At 43.4% G+C, this 20,835-nt stretch overlaps 1 protein-coding gene across 3 annotated transcripts in view; it reads left to right on the forward strand.

Moving 5' to 3' along the window:
- Positions 1-20,835, forward strand: part of LOC104041491 (homer protein homolog 1) — a 124,683-nt gene that overhangs the window by 37,861 nt on the left and 65,987 nt on the right. For all 3 annotated transcript variants that reach the window (XM_064439925.1, XM_064439927.1, XM_064439928.1), the window contains exons 3-4: positions 12,288-12,419; positions 16,053-16,145. In XM_064439925.1, the coding sequence (XP_064295995.1) occupies positions 12,288-12,419; positions 16,053-16,145 (225 nt within the window). The remainder of the gene's footprint in view (positions 1-12,287; positions 12,420-16,052; positions 16,146-20,835) is intronic.

Consider the following 20,835-nt stretch of genomic DNA (forward strand, 5'->3'; position numbering starts at 1 on the left):
GCTCTGCCACGTGGCGGGGGGGGGGGGGGGGGGGGGGGCTGGGAGGGGCAGGGCCATGGTGGGGGCGGCTGACCCCGACTGGCCAATGGCATGTTCATCCATACCATGTGACACCATGACCAGTATATTAAGGGGCGGCAGTTTGCGGGTCGGTGGGCTCAGGTTGGTGGGTGGCTGTGCTGTGTGTGGTTTGTTTTGGTGGTTTGTTCCCCCTCTCCCCTCCCTTCCCCCCTCCCCCAGGGCTTTGCGCCTCTCGTTGTTCTCCTTTACATTGCATTTCTGTTGTTGTTGTTGCTTTTAATTCTAATTATTAAACTGTTCTTATCCCAACCCATGAGCGTTACCCTTCTGATTCTCTCCCCCATCTACCGGTGGGGGAGTGAGCGAGCGACTGTGTGGGGCTGAGCTGCTGGCTAAACCACGACAGTCTTTTTGGCGCCCAACGTGGGGCTCAAGGGTTGGAGATAATAACAGCTGCTGGTCACAGCACTATGTTGTCCTTTTTGCACTTGGTGTTAAAGATTGGTGTTGGTTTGTTGAGTCTGCTGTGCTCTGCTGTGATTAGTAATGTTTTGCCTACAAGATTTGTTATACAAACACTCGTTTTCAGCTTTATCTGGTATTTGGGGTTTTTGCTGAAACCGTTACTGTACTTGGGATACCACCTTGTTGAGGCAATTAGCAATTATACCACCTCCTCTGAGAGATTTTATATGGAGGAAATACAGAATAGTACCTTTGCAACTTTGTTCTATGATGTCTCTGCCTCTATTACAACAACCTTTTTGTATCTGGAACATCCTTGGGTGGTTAAGGTGCACTTATTGTTAGTTTTTGGCCATGTTGTTTTGGTTTTGACTAAGCAACTTAAGAATATCACCCAGAAATCTGCCGCAAAGCTTGATAGTTATGAGTGGCAGGGCATGTGAGATAGCATGGGCAAATACCTAGGGCAGTGAGCACCCCCAGTGTTTTGGAGTTTCACCCCCGAACAAGTGCAGAATCCTGAAAAACTAGTAGAATATTTGAAGAAAGTATGTTGTTACGCTGGGAACTCCAGAGAGACACAGATAACTGCAACATGCTTGGGTCTGGCCCATGCATACCGAGCCCTGCTCAACAGTATTCAGTGCCCCCAGGGGGAAGAGAAGGTCTCTGAATTGAAAGGCAAAGTGACTGGCACTGTAGACACTCCAGCCCTGAGGACAGGCACTGCAGACACTCAAACCCCCATGACAAGTACTGGAGCTGGCTCAGAGAATAAACCCATACCAGTATCAGTTGCCCCCATACACGAGACGAAATATTGGAAGCGGACGTCAACTCGTTTAGAACGAGATGATGAAAAAGCAGGGCCCTCAAGGGGAGAGGAGGGAGAAGTCATAAATGAAATAGAGACCACATGATCCCAGTCCTTGAGTTGTAAAATATGCGAAAAGATTATAGCCGTCGTTCAGGTGAACACATTGTCACCTGGCTGCTCCAATGCTGGGATAATGGGGCCAGTAGCCTGGAACTAGAGGGAAAAGAAGCCAAACAACTGGGATCCCTTTCTGGGGAAGGGGATGTTGACAAACAATTGGGAAAAAAACACAAGCCCTCAGCCTCTGGAGGCGACTCCTGTCTGGAGTGAAGGAAAGGTATCCCTTTAAAGAAGATGTTACATATCGCCCAGGAAAATGGAGAACTATGGAGAAAGGCATCCAGTATCTAAGGGAATTAGCTGTGCTTGAGGTGATTTATGGTGACCTGGACGATCAACGGTCATCCCAAGATCCAGATGAAGCCGAGCGCACATGACCCACGTGGAGGAAGTTTGTACGGAGCGCACCATCTTCGCATGCAAACTCATTGGCAGTGATGTCCTGGAAAGATGACGAGACACCCACGGTGGCAGAAGTGATTGATAGACTCTGGGATTATGAAACAATTATCTCTTCCTCGCTCGTCTCTGCTGTGGAGAAACTATCCCAAGAGGTCCAGCAACTCAAAGAAGATATGTCCTACTCCCCACCTCGACAGAGTAGTGTCTCAGCTGTTAGGAATAAGCGTCCTTTGGCTCAAAGAAGGGGATACACACCACGGGCCACCCTATGGTTCTACCTGCGTGACCACAGTGAGGACATGATGAGGTGGGATAGCAAGCCTACTTCGACCCTACAGGCACGAGTGCATGAACTGCAAGGAAGAACAGTCACTCAGGGAGGCTCTTCCATGAAAGCTGCTGCTCCAGTTTCCAGTGAGCAAGTCCCCAGACAGAGGAGTAGAAGCGCTGATTTTATTTTTGAACATAATAGAGAGACTCCTGATTCAAATTTACAGGAAGTGAGTTGTGACTGCCATGATCAGGACTAGAGGGGACCTGCCTCCAGCCGGGTGGAGGAAAGGGATAACTGGCCTCTACTGGACTGTGTGAATCTGATGGCCTGGCACGGCTGACCCACAGGAGTATAAAGCTTTAGTGGACACCGGCGCACAGTGCACCTTAATGCCATCAAACTATATAGGGGCAGAACCCATTAGCATTGCTGGAGTGACAGGGGGATCCCAAGAGCTAACTGTATTGGAGGATGAAGTGTTCCTAACTGGGAATGAGTGGCAAAAGCACCCCATTGTGACTGGCCCAGAGGCTCCGTGCATCCTTGGCATAGACTGTCTCAGGAGAGGGTATTTCAAGGACCCAAAAGGTTACAAGTGGGCTTTTGGTGTAGCTGCCTTGGAGACAGAGGAAATTAAACAGCTGTCTACCTTGCCTGGCCTCTCGAAGGACCCTTCTGTTGTGGGGTTGCTGAAGGTCAAAGAACAACAGGTGCCAATCGCCACCACAACAGTGCACTGGCGGCAATATCGCACCAACCGAGACTCTCCGATCCCCATCCATGAGCTCATTCACCAACTGAGGAGCCAAGGAGTCATCCGTAAGACCCACTCACCCTTTAACAGTCCCATATGGCCAGTGCGGAAGTCTAATGGAGAGTGGAGACTAACAGTAGACTATCGTGGCCTGAATGAAGTCACTCCACCGTTGAGTGCTGCTGTGCCAGACATGCTAGAACTTCATTGCCAACTGGAGTCAAAGGCGGCCAAGTGGTATGCCACAATTGATATCGCTAATGCATTCATCCCCATCCCTCTGGCAGCAGAGTGCAGGCCACACTTTCCTTTCACATGGATGGGCATCCAGTACACCTGGAATCGACTGCCCCAGGGGTGGAAACACAGTCCTACCATTTGCCATGGTCTGATCCATACTGGACTGGAACAGGGAGAAGCTCCAGAACTCCTGCAGTACATTGATGACATCATTGTGTGGGGTAACACAGTGGAAGAAGTTTTTGAGAAAGGAAAGAAAATACTCCAAATCCTTCTGAAGGCTGGTTTTGCCATAAAACAAAGTAAGGTCAAGGGACCCACACAGGAGATCCAGTTCTTAGGAATCAAATGGCAAGATGGATGCCATCAGATCCCAATGGATGTGATCAACAAAATAGCAGCCATGTCTCCACCAACTAGCAAACAAGAAACACAAGCATTTTTAGGGGTTGTGGGTTTTTTGAGAATGCATATTCCAAATTACAGTCTGATCGTAAGCCCTCTCTATCAAGTGACCCGGAAGAAGAATGATTTCAAATGGGGCCCTGAGCAACAACAGGCCTTTGAACAGATTAAACGAGAAATATTTCATGCAGTAGCCCTTGGGCCAGTCCGGGCAGGACAAGGTGTAAAGAATGTGCTGTACACTGCAGCTGGGGAGAATGGTCCTACCTGGGGCCTCTGGCAGAAAGCACCAGGGGAGACCCGAGGTCAACCCCTAGGATTTTGGAGTCGTGGATACAGAGGGTCTGAAGCCCACTATACTCCAACTGAAAAAGAGATATTGGCAGCATATGAAGGGGTCCGAGCTGCTTCAGAAGTGGTTGGTACTGAGTCACAGTTACTCCTGGCACCCTGACTGCCATTGCTGGACTGGATGTTCAAAGGAAACATCCCCTCTACACACCATGCAACTGATGCTACGTGGAGTAAATGGGTTGCACTGATCACCCAGCAGGCTCAAGTAGGAAACCCCAGTCTCCCAGGAATCTTGGAAGTGATTATGGACTGGCCAGAAGGCAAAGATTTTGGATTATCACCAGAGGAAGAGGTGACATGTGCTGAAGAAGCCCCACTTTATAAGAAAGTGCCAGAAGATGAGAAGCAGTATGCCCTGTTCACTGATGGTTCCTGTCGCCTTGTGGGAGAGCATCGGAGATGGAAGGCTGCTGTATGGAGTCCTACACAACAAGTCGCAGAAACTGCTGAAGGAGAAGGTGAATCGAGCCAGTTTGCAGAGGTAAAGGCCATCCAGCTGGCCTTAGACATCGCTGAATGGGAAAAGTGGCCAGTGCTCTATCTCTATACTGACTCCTGGATGGTGGCAAATGCCCTGTGGGGCTGGTTGCAGCAATGGAAGCAGAGCAACTGGTAGCGCAGAGGTAAACCCATCTGGGCTGCCACATTTTGGCAAGATATTGCCGCCCGGGTAGAGAACCTGGTTGTAAAGGTACGGCATGTGGATGCTCACGTCCCCAAGAGTCAGGCCACTGAAGAACATCAAAACAACCAGCAGGTGGATCAGGCTGCCAAGATTGAAGTGGCTGAGGTGGATCTGGACTGGCAACATAAGGGTGAACTATTTCTACCTCGGTGGGCCCATGACACCTCAGGACATCAAGGGAGAGATGCAACATACAGATGGGCTCGTGACCAAGGGGTGGACTTGACCATGGATGCTATTGCACAGGTTATCCATGAATGTGAAAAGTGCGCTGCAATCAAGCAAGCGAAGCGGGTAAAGCCTCTGTGGTATGGGGGACGATGGCTGAAGTATAAATATGGGGAGGCCTGGCAAATTGACTATATTACACTCCCACAGACCCGCCAAGGCAAGCGCCGTGTGCTCACCATGGTAGAAGCAACCACTGGCTGGCTGGAAACATATCCCACGTGTCCCACGCCACTTCCCGGAACACTATCCTGGGTCTGGAAAAACAAGTCCTGTGGCGACATGGCACCCCAGAGAGAATTGAGTCAGACAACGGGACTCATTTCCGAAATAACCTCATAGACACCTGGGCCAAAGAGCACAGCATTGAGTGGGTGTATCACACCCCCTATCACGCACCAGCCTCTGGGAAAATCGAAAGATACAATGGACTGTTAAAGACTAAATTGAGAGCCATGGGGGTGGAACATGTAAATGCTAGGATTCATATTTAGCAAAAGCCACGTGGTTAGTCAACACGAGGGGATCTGCCAGGCTAGCTGGCCCTGCCCAATCAGAATCCTTACGTACTGTGGAAGGGGATAAAGTCCCTGTAGTGCACATAAAAAATACGTTGGGCAAAACAGTCTGAGTTATTCTTGCTTCAGGCAAATGCAAACCCACTCGTGGGATTGCTTTTGCTCGAGGAAATGGGTGCACTTGGTGGGTGATGCGGGAGGATGGAGGAGTCCCGTGTGTGCCTCAAGGGGATTTAATTTTGGGTGAAAACAGCCAATGAACTGAATAATATGCTGTTAATTGCTATATAATGTTGTATGTCATCACTACTATGGTTGCTATATGCCATATCAGTGGAATGGTATCATGGTGGGAATCTCCCTATTAATAATAATAAAAAATGAACTTTCAATGGAACCGAGCAAAGTGCAGCAGTGAGAGAACAAGAACTACCAGTGCAGTGGTGATGGAACAAGGACTGACTTCAGCATGCAACAATCCGACACCACACACAGCACCTCTCTGAAAGACTCTTAAAATAGATGAGACCCAAAGTCATGAACTAAATTAACTCAATGGACATTTCACCGGCATTTTACAGGGGTGGTCCATACACTAGGGGAATGTAAATGAAACTCTGTATATCCTGTTAAAGGATGAGAAGGTGGGTAGGGATTATTGAAATTGTATTGAATAGTATGGGACCTGAGCATGATGTAAATGATATGGAATAAGGGGTGGATACTGTCATGGTTTTAGCTGGGATAGAGTTAATTTTCTTCACTCTAGCTGGCATAGTGCTGTGCTTTGAACTTAGCATGGAAAAAAAATGTTGAGCTAACACACAGATGTTTTGGGCTGTTGCTGGGTAGTGCTTGTACTAGTCAAGGACATTTCTAGCTTCCCATGCTCTGCTGGGTGCACAAGAAGCCGGGAGGGGAGGGGGCACAGCTAAGAGAGCGGATTCAAACTGACCAAAGGGATATTCCATATCATGTAACGTCATGCCCAGTATGTTAACTGGGAGGAGCTGGCCGGGGGAGGGAGGCAGCAATTGCGGCTCAGGGACGGGCAGCGTCGGTCAGCGGGTGGTGAGCGGTTGTATCGTTCGTGTTTCTGTGGGTTTTTATCCTTTTTTTTTCCCTTTCCCTTCCTTCTCCATTTTATTATATTAACATTATTGTCATTATTATCATAATCATTATTATTATTATTATATTGTAATCATTAAACTGTGTTTATCTCAACCCACAAGTTCTTTTGCTCGTCCAATTCTCTTCCCCATCCCACAGGGGTGGGGTGGGGGGAGTGAGCGAGCGGCTGCGTGGTGTTCAGTTGCCAGCTGAGGCTGAACCACGACAGTACTGTGTGCAGTTTTTGGCCGTGGTACATTAAGGATATAAACTACTAGAGAGTGTCCAGAGGAGGGCCACGAAGTTGGTGAAGGGTTTAGAGAAGAAACTGTACAAGGAGCGGCTAAAGTCACTTGGTTTGTTCAGCCTAGAGAAGAGGAGGCTGAGGGGAGACATCATCACAGTCTACAGCTTCCTGACAAGGGGAGGAGGAGGAGCAGGTGCTGATCTCTTCTCTCTGGTGACCAATGATAGGACCCGAGGGAATGGCAGGAAGATGCACCAGGGGAAGTTTAGGTTGGGTATTAGGAAAAGGTTCTTCACCCAGAGAGTGGTGGAGCACTGGAACAGGCTCCCCAGGGAGGTTGTCACAGCACCAAGCCTGATGGTATTCAAGAAGCACTTGAACAATGCCCTCAGAGACATGGTGTAAATTTGGGGTTGTCCTGTGCAGGGACAGGAGTTGGACCTGATGATCCTTGTGGGTCCCTTCCAACTCAGGACATTCTATGATTCTAAACTCCCGGCTGACTCTGAGCTTGTTTAAGACTTGCTGCTTTAGCTGGATGCACATAAATCTATAGGGCCTAATGGGATTCATCGCAGGGTACTTGAAAGAGCTGGGAGTTATTGAAAAACACTGGAGAGACAGTATGCAGCCATTGGTCATGGCCAGCACGGATTCATGAGGGAAAGTTCTGTTTAACCTAATTTCCTTTTATGACAAGGTGTCATGGTTTAACCCCAGCCAGCAACCAAGCACCACACAGCCACTCACTCTGTCCCCCCACAGTGGGATGGGGGAGAGAATCTGAAGAGTAAAAGTGAGAGAACTCGTGGGTTGAGATAAAGACCGTTCAATAGGGAAAGTAAAAGCCACACAAACAACCAAAGCAAAACAAGGAATTCATTCACTACTTCCCATCGGCAGGCAGGTGTTCAGTCATCTCCAGGAAAGCAGGGCTCCATCACGCATAACGGTTACTTGGGAAGACAGACGCCATCACTCCCAATGTCCCCCCTTCCTTCTTCTTCCCCCAGCTTTATATACTGAGCATGACATCATATGGTATGGAATATCCCGTTGGTCAGTTTTGGGTCAGCTGTCCTGGCTGTGTCCCCTCCCAGCTTCTTGTGCACCCAGCAGAGCACGGGGAGCTGAACAAGTCCCTGACCAGTGTAAGTGCTACTTAGCAACAACTAAAACATCTCCACATTATCACCACTGTTTCCAGCACAAATCCAAAACATAGTCTCATACTAGCTACTATGAAGAAATTTAACTCCATCCCAGCTGAAACCAGGACAGGTGAACAATTGGTCCAGACAGCCTGTTCTGGGTTCTCTCTTGTGCAGCCAGCCCTTGTGATCAGCTGAAGCAGTGAGCTGTCTGAGCTGAGAACTAGTTGGTTGCTCCAAGTTGTTATGCTGGTTTAATTTGCAACCAGATATGCCACTGTCAGTGCAGTGAATGCCAGTCCTGCAGGCTTTAAACCTGCCTGTTGCTTGGAGGTCATAAGACCCTGTCCTCAGCGTCCTCTTCTGCACTGAGGAAGTTACATCTGTGACAAAATGACAAAATTATGTGCACACTCAAATCTGTGATAGAAGTTCCAATTAATCAAGTAACGGATGGAACTAGGGCTTAAGCAAGGAGACAACATAGCTAGAGCCTGAGTTGGGAGGAAGACTTTTCTACACTGTCCCCAGGATAATTAATTTTAAACATGTTACTGTTGATGGCTTCCATACCAAGAGAGACTGAGCATTAAATGAACTTGCAGAGCTCTGTTCTGGGCTTCCACCAGGTTGTTTCAAAAGGAGGGCTTACAAGCAATAACAGTACACAAGAAGACAAGAAACATACAAGAAAAAGAGAGCTCTAGAACACCTCCTTTCTAAGAAGTCCACCTCTGCTGTCTCATGTTATCTCTTCTGTCCTACATGGCATAGACAGCTGTTTCCCATGAGGTCAGTTGGAGGCCTTGGTGTAAGTGCCAGCCTGCTGGCTTTATTTTGGCCCCCAACCACGTGCCTGAAGAAAGGAGGATGGCTGAATTACCAGTGACTTCACTGACCAGTTTCTGAGAAGTTTTGTGAACAATTAATGCTGGAGATGGTTCTCCAGTGTCTAGTCACACAACAAAACTTGTCCTTGACCTCGTGAGGCTTGTTGATTCAAATGTAAGCTTTAAGGCATTCCAAACTTTTCCAGGAGTTGTTCACAATGTGTCCTGGTTTAATTTTCTTCACTGTAGCTGCTATAGTGTGTTTTGGATTTGGTATGAGAATAGTGTTGATAACACACTGATGTTCTAGTTGTTGTTAAGTAGCTGCTAAGTGTTGCTAAGTAGTGCTTATACTACTTAGGACTTTTCCACCTTCCCATGCTCTGCCAGGTGCACAAGAAGCTGGGAGCAGGGGGAGCACAGCCAAGACAGCTGATCCAAACTGACCAAAGGGATATTCCATATCATAACATCATGCCTAGTATATTAACTGGTGGGGAGTTGGCCAAGGGAAGCAGTGGTCACAGCTTGCGGACTGGCAGGGTCAGTCAGCAGGTGGTGAGCAGTTGCATCACTTGTTTAGTTGGTTGTTTATTCCCCCCCCGGGTTTCCTCTCTCTCTCATTATTTTCCTTTTCATTATATTATTATTGTTGTTATTATTATTACTATTGTCACAGAAATTGGGAATTAAACCTCTTAAGTACACCAATATAGTATTAAGAAGCAAGCATTCTTTAATACAGTGCCAGATGCACAGGGGATAATTCCACTTCCTTTTAGCGTGCATGCCGCAAGACACAACAGACAAAGCTTATATTGCTCAGTTATATAAATATGCATTAGATTTCCCGGAATGGTTATACATATTAATTCTATTTCTTGGAACTAATTATATACTATTTTCATCTTAATTACCTGTGCATTTTAAGTCCCTTAGGAGCCCCTGAAGAGGTATCAGGTGGTCTCCGGTGGTCCCTAGTGGTTTGTTGAAGGGGTGTTTTGTGTGTCCTTTCCATGAACTCTGAGTCCTTCTTCCACATATGGTCATGAGTTGGCCCATCAAGTAATCTTGTCACAGTGTGTTGCAAGGTGTGTTGGTTTCAGCTGGTGTTCTGACTCTTATCTAGGTGGAGATGTCCTTAGTTCATTTTGTCTTGGTTTGGACTGGCGCCTGCTGCTGCTAGGTTGTTTGCATCCCTCCAGGATGTCCCGATCATGCTTGTGAAGATTACATCCTTGAGTGCATTCTTGCCTGAGGCCCCTTACAACACTTCCACCTAACATGCACACCTACTGGAGTTCATTTTTTCACATTTATACATGAAATTTAACACACCACGCCTATCTAATACATAATCATTGACCTGACCAAGCATCCTCTTCTTCCACTGGTCTGTATCCTCTTCGCTTAAATTTAAAGCCATCGTGTGTTTTTAATTCACTGCACATATTCAAGAGGACTGTGGGGGGTAGTACTTTTGTCCCTCAACTGAGTCAGTGGTCGCAATCTCCCCCTCAGTTTCGTGCTTCGACGCCTTCTGGGCCAAGATGTTCCCTTTTATCACTGGTGTCTTCACATCTGGCCTTCCTTTATCTTCACACCCTTTTCTGTGACTGGATGTTTCCACTGTCAGTCTTTTAGGAGGTTCTCCTTAGTGAGGCATGCACTGCTAATAACCTCTTATCTGGCCTAAATGTTATTTACTACCTTGTTAAAATTCTCAGGTGTTAGTTTCCACTCCTAACTGTGATCATTTCTTAATTACTAATAACTCCTGCACTATTCCATTTAATCCAAGAAGAATATATATACATTTGAGGTAACACTATTACTATTACTGTTTCATTTTAATTATGAAACTGTTCTTATCTCAACCCACAAGTTGGTTTTTTTTGCTTTTGCTCTTCTGATTCTCTCCCCCATCCCACGGGGGTGAGGGGAGTGAGCAAGCAGCTCACAGTCCTTTTTGGCGCCCAATGTAGGGCACACAGCACTGATTAATCTATTAATATTAGTTTATCAGATAGATACCATGCTCTTATTTTTGCTGTACATGTTAAAGATTGGTGTTGGGTTTTGTAGTTTGCTGTGCTCTGCAGTGATTAGCGATGTTTTGCCTGGGAGATTTGTTATTAAAACACTGGCCTTGAGTGTTATCGGTTATTTGGGTCTTGCATGGAAACTGTTACTGTACTTCGGGTACCACCTCATGGATAAAATTAGCAGTTATACCTCCTCCTCTGAGAGGTTTTTTATGGAGGAAATACAGAATGACACCTTAGCTACCTTCTATGATGTCTCCTCCTTCATTACAACAACTTTTCAGTATCTTGAACATCCTTGGGCAGTTAAGATATACTTATTGGTAATTCTTTGGCATGCTGTTTCGGTTTTGAGGCTTGCCCTGTAGAATTCAGAAAAAATTTTATGTTGATGGTAGCTGTGCTCCAGTGCTACTCAAATCTCAGCAGAAGCAAAGGTTGCTAAGTAAACTCCATAACTACTCATTTTAGTAGACAATAACATTTGGAGCACAGTAACTGGCATGCAAGAAGGATTCTTCCTGAACTCTTCTGCTCACAGTGTATGCTATTTTCTGGGAACTTTTAAGGACGTTCTGTTTCACATGGGTGTTACAAAGGACTTACTAACCAGTGTTTTATGAGAAGGGCTGTGAATTATTTAACAAATGTGGCTGAAACTCTTAGTAGCACCAGATAGATGAGAAAGCATGCCTGCATTTCACTTCCAATACACATATCTGGTTTTGTGGCTGGTCTTTCTTGTTCATGTTGTCTGGTTATAAACTGTAATAACTATCAAATTTTTAGTTAAATGCAACCCTTTGATGTCATTATAGGACTTTATCCTGACATACTTTAAGTCAACTGGACAGTGCCACATTACAGATTTAGAATATGTTAGACAAACTTTAATGTGATGAAAATACTGTTGAAATCCATGGTAAAACTTTAGTTGGTTTTAGTGGAACCAGCATATAATTGAATAGTTGTAGTTTTTTGTTTACATTAGTTGAAGTTGTATGCTGGAAGATGCGCTGCTTCCATCCTGTATGTAACAAGAACTAGAGAAGAAAAATCTATTCTAAGAGTAGCTCTTCTTCTGTAGTTGGTATACGACCCTGTCACTGTTAGTCACGTTTGTGGGTGTATAAAGGAAAAAGAGATTCCTGCAATACAGAAACTTAAAAGTAAATTGTGCTTCTTGTTTTATTGCATGTTTTCCAGTGAGGAATGCATACGCAATGGGGGGAATGTAACTGTGGAGCTTACAGTGGATCTTGAGAGTCATTGCTTTATGGGACAAAGAAGTACACTTGTGAGACAAAAAAAGACTTCGCTAGTTCTTCTATTCTGATCTCATTAGCCTATGTGGATGCTTTAAAGGACTTTTTTTTTAGACTTGGTAACTATTAAATGACTGCTTGCAATTGCTCCTTTTAAAGAATGTATGTCAATATATGCTTTTGTAATTTTAGCTGTGATTTAATTAGAAAAACACTGTTCCCTAGTTGCAAGTTTGTCTCATTCAGTGTACACAGATACTTGTCTATAACACTGACATTTTCAATTCAAGTCTTTTTTAAAAAAATCAAAACCACAGAACCCCTTTTTTACAACCATTACTTTTTTTTTTCAGGCAATAATAAATAGCACTGTCACCCCCAACATGACATTTACTAAAACATCCCAGAAGTTTGGCCAATGGGCAGACAGCAGGGCAAATACAGTCTATGGCTTGGGATTTTCATCTGAACATCACCTTTCAAAAGTAAGTATGACCAATGACAAGTACTCAGCCAGTCAAGCAACTTAAGAGTATTTGATTCCTGCTGGTTGTATCTTGACTCAGTGCTCACTGCTGTTGTTATTTAAAAATAGTTTACAAAAAATGTTCTGTATCCATCCTTATAATGTAAAAAGACAAGACAATATTGTTATAACACTTTGTTGCCTATGAATGATTGAGGAAAGGAGGGAGATTTAAGCTATCACAGTCCATGTTGTTAATGCCTTCTAGGTATTCATTTGTTAGGTTTCTCTTCTTTAAAGTTGTTCTTCTGTTACAGTTTTTTATGATAGAATTTAAAGTAGACTATGTAGTGTTTCCTCTGTGTCTAGAAAAATATTTTGGTAGTCTTCAGATGTACGTTTGATTAGCAGTTGCTCAGATTGCTGTGATTCATGAAGAATACACAGATCTGTTGAGAAAAATGCCAAGTCACAGACATTTTCAGAAGCTTATGGTGATGAATCTGCAGGACTTTTTCAGCAAACCGTTTCCCTTGTATTATATCTTAATTATCAAATTGTGATTTTCATGTGAATTAAAATTGCTGAGCGTTACTACTAAAATTCATAAAGGTGAAACTTTTTGTCTTATTGTAAAATTAGCAAACATATTTGATGGAGGGAAAAGAGACTTTTGTTTAGATTACAGTCTACTCAGTCACTGGAATTGGTAGATATATTGGTCTTGGAATCAGAAAATCTGACTTAGAAACCCTGAATCTGCTGTGTAGCTTCAGAGAAATCACATCTATCTTCTCTTTCTTGTCTTGTGTCTCTGCTCAGATTGCTAACTCCCACTTCTGTGCACTGGCATTGTAGTCAGGTTTACCAGGGTGCTCTTCGGTACACCTAGCATTGTAGGACATGAAATCTAATTTAGAGCTCAAGGTACTACTGGATATTAGTAATAGTGCTAACAAATAAACTGTATTAATGTATTTGTTCAGAAACAGGTTGCTTCTAAAAGTTGCCTTAAAAATTTGTTCTGGAACTTCTTTTCTGTACTTGATTTATCAAAATCCCTAAGTGAACAGCCCTGTTGTATGTAATTTGTTTTGCAGTAGTGTCTCTGGGCCCCAATGAAATATTTCAGGTTCTAGGGAGCAAAAGACAGCCTGCAACCACAAAAAAACTTAGACTAGTCTGTGACTGATATCAACAGGTTAATAAAGCAAATAACCAGAGCAGAGGTAATAAAAGTCATGTGTTCTAATAAACTGGTTATTCTCAGATAATTTTCTGCTTAGCTATGTCACTCTAAACAGGCAGATGTTTTCCAAAGCATACATCAAGTGTTTGACTTTTGGACTATTTCTTTTTGGTTCATGTGCCTTTGTCCTCTTAAACTGATTACTAGGGTAGAGTGAAACAGTGGTAACCTCTTTCTCAATGATTATTGTGACTGTGAGAATTAGTGGAGTGAGGCTATCCAGTATAAAAATAAAGACACTCTAATCAACTTCACACGCAAACAGTATAGAAGAAAATTAATTAAACATTTGTTTATCTTCATTAGACCTTTTCTCAATATGTCAGACCACAAATTCACCTCAAGATTGTTCCATCAGGAGTCAGGCAGAAGTCAGCGATACCTAAAAGATTATTCCTATGTTGAAGAATATTCCTTTCACAGAATCAGGATTTCCTAGCACAGTCCTTCTTCCTGCTGTAGTAGGAGGAACAGAATGTCCCATCATATTCAGAGAAAACTGAGGCTAATTTCTCAACCAGCATATAAATCTGTGCTTTTGATAGTATCCCACTGTATGGGAAGAAATATTCCTTGTCAGGATTCCCATCTGTTTTATCCCTTTGAATTAGTTGGCCTGATTTATTCCAAATAACTGAGTATGCTAGATGCCAAAAGGACCATCACAGCTACTTGTGAGATCTTCTTGTAGTCTCCCTCCACGATTTTTCTGTCTTTTCCTTAAATTATTAATCCTCCAGAGAACCCTTCCTTTCATACCATGAGATCTCATCTTTGTTATTTAAGAATTTTATCAAGAAATTGCTATTATCTATCACCTGACTGCCTCAAGGAATTCCAGTAAATTTGTGAAAACTTCCTATATGTTAGCCTTGTTGGCTTTTTCTTAGAATGTTATCTATTTATCTGTCTATTCATTATGTATATTTTTTTTACAGTTTCTACCACTGTGATACAGAAGATCATATTTACTGCCTTGTATGTCTTCACCCATTCTAAACCTCAGCATCATGTTTTCTCACTAACCAATCCTCTGGTCCTAAAGCTGATTTAAATAATAGGTTATCCATCAGATTTTGAGGTCTATCTACAACTCTTAAATGACTGTCATCCAGTTCTGATGATCTGTTGCCAATTTTATTATCTGTTCTGAGACTTTTTTTTGATGCTGAATTAGAGTTTCAGGATAGTATATTTTGTCTCCTTCTATATTCAGGAAGTGTATGCTTTTAAATAACCTGACAGCTGAAATATAGGATACCAGCGGAGGGAAATTTTACTCCCTCAAATACTAATAGCTATCAGGAGAAGTAGTTTAAAGACAATAAGGTTTTTTTTAGATCTTGGATAGCAAATGAAGTTCTGATTGAAAATAGCTGAGGAGATTGTGTCACACAAAGGTAGCCTTCATCCCTTCTAAATGCATGCAGTGCAAAGCAATTTCTTTGTATGCTGCTGCCAGAGAGATTTAGAAGCTGTTGGTGATGTTTCCAATGTTTTTGCAGTATTATTTCAGTCTTAAGCTGATCATAATAAGATCATGTTCTGTATAAAAACAGTAGCAAGCAAAAATGAATTTTTGGCTACTATAGCAATTAGTGTAGTGTCAAGCCAAACACTACACTGAAGCCAAATTTTTCTCTAGCCAGAGAATCTAGGCCCTATTCTTAATAAATTGATTTAATCTATCAAGTTTAAGGGTACATGTATTTCTAAATTGCTGCTTTAGCTATTATCTGGAAGAGATACATGTGACAGAGAAATCAAGCTTCATATGGCAGTTCCATGTGAAATTCTTGAATTTAGTGTTCAGTATATGTGAATGTTTAGTTCAATGAATTTGTTCTTTAACTTGATTGATGTCAATGAACAATCAAGAAATGAACTTGACTCAAAATTCTCACTGCTGCTTTCTTAATTAGCTACTGAAATTATAAATGCTGTTAAAATTTGGGAAGAAATTAGTATTGTTTCATTCATGAAAGAATGAAGCCCATTGAAGGCTCTAGGCTAATAGTGACCACAGTAGGCTTCAGAACCAGATCATTCGTTGTCAGGAAGACAGTAAAACCTGAATCTGAAAGCAGATGTGCAAGGCAGCTTATCACTATTATTAGCCATATATGAGGTGTTTTTTTTAACACTATCAGCAACAAATCAAGCTTTGTTGCATCATAATTTTCCTGTCATATAAACAAATTACAGTATATCTGAAAGGTAATGTCACTGTGTAACTCTCTTAAATGAATACCTAATAAGGAGAAAAATTAAAAAATTCTACTGACAGAACTTGACTTTGTAAAATGTTAAGTACAGCATTCTGTTCTGCATGTAATATAACTACTTCACGCCTACTCTTTCTCTTTTTCTTTTTTTTTTTTTTTTAAACATATGTACCTTCAGTTTGCAGAAAAATTTCAGGAATTCAAAGAAGCTGCACGACTAGCAAAGGAAAAATCCCAAGAAAAGATGGAGCTAACAAGTACACCCTCTCAAGTGAGTCTTATTGCCTGATTAAAGCCTAGTATTTCATAGTCTGCTACTTACCATATCTTATACACACATGTATTAAAAATGAACAGGGTACTTCACAGTTTCCCTGAATCCTCTCAGCAGTCAGCTAGAAGTGTCAAGAATGGTCAAGAAGTCTAAGAATGCTTTTGATATATATCTCAAAGGGGCTTGATTTAATATAAAATTGGCCTTTTGTTTATTCCCATCCCTTTCTTTGAGCTTTCCTCAGAAAATATGTTGTGAGTAAAGATGGTTAGCAGTTATGTAAGTAAATCTGTAGTAAAGACCTTTTGTGTTTTTTTTCTTCTTGAATCTATGAAACTTCAGGTGATGCACTGTAAAGGACTTTATATAATAATCATTACAACAAAAATTGAAGTTAAAAGAGCAAACTATTTTTACTTTTTTCTTCCTGTTGTAGTATTCACTTGTGAAATGTGTTAAAGGAAGATGACAGATTCACATGTGGGTTCTGGAGTTTTATTTTAGTTAGCCATGTTGTAAAAGAAGAGTTTATAAAAGACATCTCAAAACATGAACTGGGATAATATAGGCCTAACAGCAGGATAAATTAATATAGTTATATTTACATTAGTCATGCCCAAAATTAATTTACTTGAAAATGGATACTTTGAATTTGCTTTGAAAAGAGAAATTGCATTAAGACTTTATGCCCCTCCCCTCCAGTGATTCTGGCTGTGTGTATAGCTCTTTATTTTAAGCAATAGTGAAGAAGAAACTAATTCCTTCTCTTGGAGGATGAAGCAGATTTAAAACTACAGCAGGCATTCCAGAGCTGAGTAGGATTAATGCAGATGAGGTTTTTTGTTTGCTTGTTTGTTTGTTTTTCTGGAGAGTGCATCTTCATTCATTGAATCAGTGCATCTGTTGAGTGCTTTGCGCTGCAATATGCTCCTGATCTTTGATGGAACAAGGATGGCAGGCAGTTTGCAACATGCTGTATGTTTAGTAGGTTTAGTGCCACTAGAAAGCTGCATCTGGTGTCCTTCCAAGAGAAGTCAGTGGAAACCACAAGAATACACAACGAACTAACCACACATTGTTTTCCCAGTAGGCATTTTGCCCAAGTGCTAGGTTGGCTTTTGCTATTAAAGGGTGTCATGGTTTTAGCTGGGATAGAGTTAATTTTCTTCACTGCAGCTGGCATAGTGCTGTGCTTTGGGTTTAGTATGAGAATAATGTTGATACACTGATGTTTTAGTTGTTACTAAGTAGTGCTTATACTAGTCAAGGACTTCTCTAGCTTCCCATGCTCTGCCAGGTGCAGAAGAAGCTGGGAGGGGAGGGAGCACAGCTAAGATAGCTGATCCAAACTGGCCAAAGGGATGTTCCATATCATATGATGTCATGCTCAGTATATTAACTAGGGGCGGGTGGCTGGGGGGAAGCAGCTATCGCGGCTTGGGGACCAGCGGCGTTGGTTGGTGGGTGGTGAGCGGTTTTATCACTTGTTGTTTGATTTCTCCCGTCCCCCACCCCAAGGTTTCACCTCTCTGTCTCCACCTCTCTCCCTCTCCCTCTCTCCCATTATTTTCATTATATTAGCACTGTTATTATTACTATTACCATTAATGTTTTATTTTAACTGTTAAACTGTTCTTATCTCAACCCATGCGAGTTTTCTTACTTTTGCTCTTCCAGTTTTCTACCCCATCCCACAGGGGTGCAGGGACTGAGCAAGCGGCTGTGTGGTGTTTAGTTGCGGACTGGGAATGAACCACGACAATCCTTTTTGGCACCCAACGTAGGGCACGAAGGGTTTGAGATAATAACAGTTGCTGGTCACAGCATTGATTAATCTGTTCTCAATATTAGTTTATCCAATCTATACCATGCTGGTTTTGATGTACATGTTTTTGTAGTTTGTTGTGCTCTGCAATGATTAGAGATTTTTTGCCTGGGAGATTTGTTATTAAAACACTGGCCTTGACCTTTCTTGGTTATTTGGGTCTTGCATGGAAGCTGTTACTATACTTCGGGTACCACTCCATGGAGACAATTAGCAATTATACCTCCTCCTATGAGAGGTTTTTTTTATGGAGGAAATACAGAATGGCACCTTAGCTACCTTCTTCTATGATGTTTCCTCCTTCATTACAACAACTTTTCAGCATCTTGAACATCCTTGGGTAGGTAAGATATACTTTTTTGTATTTCTTGGGCGTGTTGTTTCGGTTTTGTCTAAGGCTAGTATGCAATTTAAGAATATCATCCAGAGATCTGCCCCAAGGCTTGATAGCTGTGTGGCAGGGTATGTGGGATAGTATGGGCAAATGCCTAAGATGGTGGGCACCCCCAGTGTTGTGGGACTTCACCCCTGAACAAGTGCAGAATCCTGAAAGATTAGTAGAATATTTGGAGGAAGTATGTTGTCACCCAGGCAATTCCAGAGAGATACAAATCACTGCAATGTGCTGGGGCCTGGCCCATGCCTATTGAGCCCTGTTTAACACTATTCAGTACCCTCAAGGGGAAGAGAAGGCCTCTGGATCTAAAAAGACAAAGACAAGGAAAGCAACAAACACTGCGGCCACTCAAACCCCCATGACAGGCACTGCAGCTGAATACACAAGAAGAAATCTTGGAAGAGGAAGACAACTCATTTAGAAAGAGATGATGGAAGAGCAGGGCCATCATGAAGAGAGGAGGAGGAAGAGGAAGAACTCACAAATGAGACAGACAGCAAATGCCCGATCCTTGAACTTGAGTGAGTTGCAAGATATGCAAGAAGATTTTGGCTGTCGTTCAGGTGAGCACATTGTCACCTGGCTGCTCCGATGCTGGGATAATGGGGCCAGTAGCCTGGAACTAGAGGGAAAAGAAGCCAAACAACTGGGATCCCTTTCTGGGGAAGGGAATGTTGACAGAGCAATTGGAAAAGGGACACAAGCCCTCAACCTATTTAGGCGACTCCTGTCTGATGTGAAGGAAAGATATCCCTTCAAGGGAGATGTTATATATCACCCAGGAAAATGGATGACCGTGGAGAAAGGTATACAATACCCGAGGGAAATAGCCATGCTTGAGGTGATTTATGGTGACCTGGATAATGAACAGTCACCCAAAGATTCAGAAGAAGCCCAGTGCATGCGACCCATGTGGCAGATGTTTGTACGGAGCGCACCATCGTCGCATGTAAATTCATTGGCAGTAATGTCCTGGAAAGTTGAAGAGGTACCCATGGTGGGGGATGAGATTGATAAACTCCGGGATTATGAAGCAAATACCTTTTCCTCCCTCATCTCGGCTGTGGAGAAACTGTCCTGAGAGGTCCAGCAACTCAAAGACGATCTGTCCTACTCCCCACAAGTACAGACCATTATCTCAGCCGTTAGGAGTAAGCAACCTTCTGTTCAGGAAAGAAGATAAACACAACGGGCCACCCTGTGGTTCTACCTGTGTGACCACAGAGAGGACATGATGAGGTGGGATGGCAAGCCTACCTTGACCCTAGAGGCACGGGTACGTGAGCCACAAGAGAAAACAATCACACAGGGGAGTTTCTCCAGGAGAGCTGCTGCTCCAGTTTCCAGCGAGCAAGTCCCCAGAGAGAGGAGCAGAAGTGCTGATTTTATTTTTGAACATAATAGAGAGACTCCTGATTCACATTTACAGGAAGTGAGTAGCAAATAATATGATCAGGACTACAGCGGCCCTGCCTCCAGCCAGGTGGAGGAAAGGGAGAACCAGGTTTACTGGACTGTGTGGATCCAATGGCCTGGCACATCCGACCCACAGGAGTATAAATCTTTAGTGGACACCGGCGCACAGTGCACCCTAATGCCATCAAACTACATAGGGGCAGAACCCATCAGTATTGCTGGAGTGACAGGGGGATCCCAAGAGCTAACTGTATTGGAGGCCGAGGTGAGCCTGACCAGGAATGAGTGGCAAAAGCACCCCATTGTGACTGGCCCAGAGGCTCCATGCATCCTTGGCATAGACTACCTCAGGAGAGGGTATTTCAAGGACCCAAAAGGGTACAAGTGGGCTTTTGGTATAGCTGCCTTGGAGAAGGAGGAAATTAAGCAGCTGTCTACCTTGCCTGGTCTCTCAAAGGACCCTTCTGTTGTGGGGCTGCTGAAGGTCAAAGAACAACAGGTGCCGATCACCACGACAACAGTGCATTGTCGGCAATATTGCACCAACTGAGACTCCCTGATTCCCATCCATGAGCTCATTCACCAACTGAGGAGCCAAGGAGTCTTCAGTAAGACCCACTCACCCTTTAACAGTCCCATATGGCCAGTGTGGAAGTCTCATGGGGAGAGTAACAGAAGACTTATCTCTGCCCATGACTTTTTGTACTTTGGCTCTTCCAGTTCTCTCCCCCAGCCCACTGTGGGGGGAGTGAGTGATTGGCTGTGTAGTGCTTAGCTGCTGACTGGGGCTAAACCACGATGCAATGGTAGCCGAAACTTGCATTTCAAGGCAAAGGTCATCAGAGAGAACCTGATGGAAACTCTAATGGAGAGTTGATATTAACAGTAGACTATCATGGCCTGAACAAAGTCACTCAACCGTTGAGTGCTGCTTTGCCAGACATGCTAGAACTTCAATACGAACTGGAGTCAAAGGCAGCCAAGTGGTATGCCACAACTGATATCACTAATGCATTCTTCTCAATCCCTCTGGCATTCGACTGCAGGTC

The sequence above is a fragment of the Phalacrocorax carbo genome (assembly GCF_963921805.1).
Source record: "Phalacrocorax carbo chromosome W unlocalized genomic scaffold, bPhaCar2.1 SUPER_W_unloc_3, whole genome shotgun sequence".
Taxonomy (NCBI): Eukaryota; Metazoa; Chordata; class Aves; order Suliformes; family Phalacrocoracidae; genus Phalacrocorax; species Phalacrocorax carbo.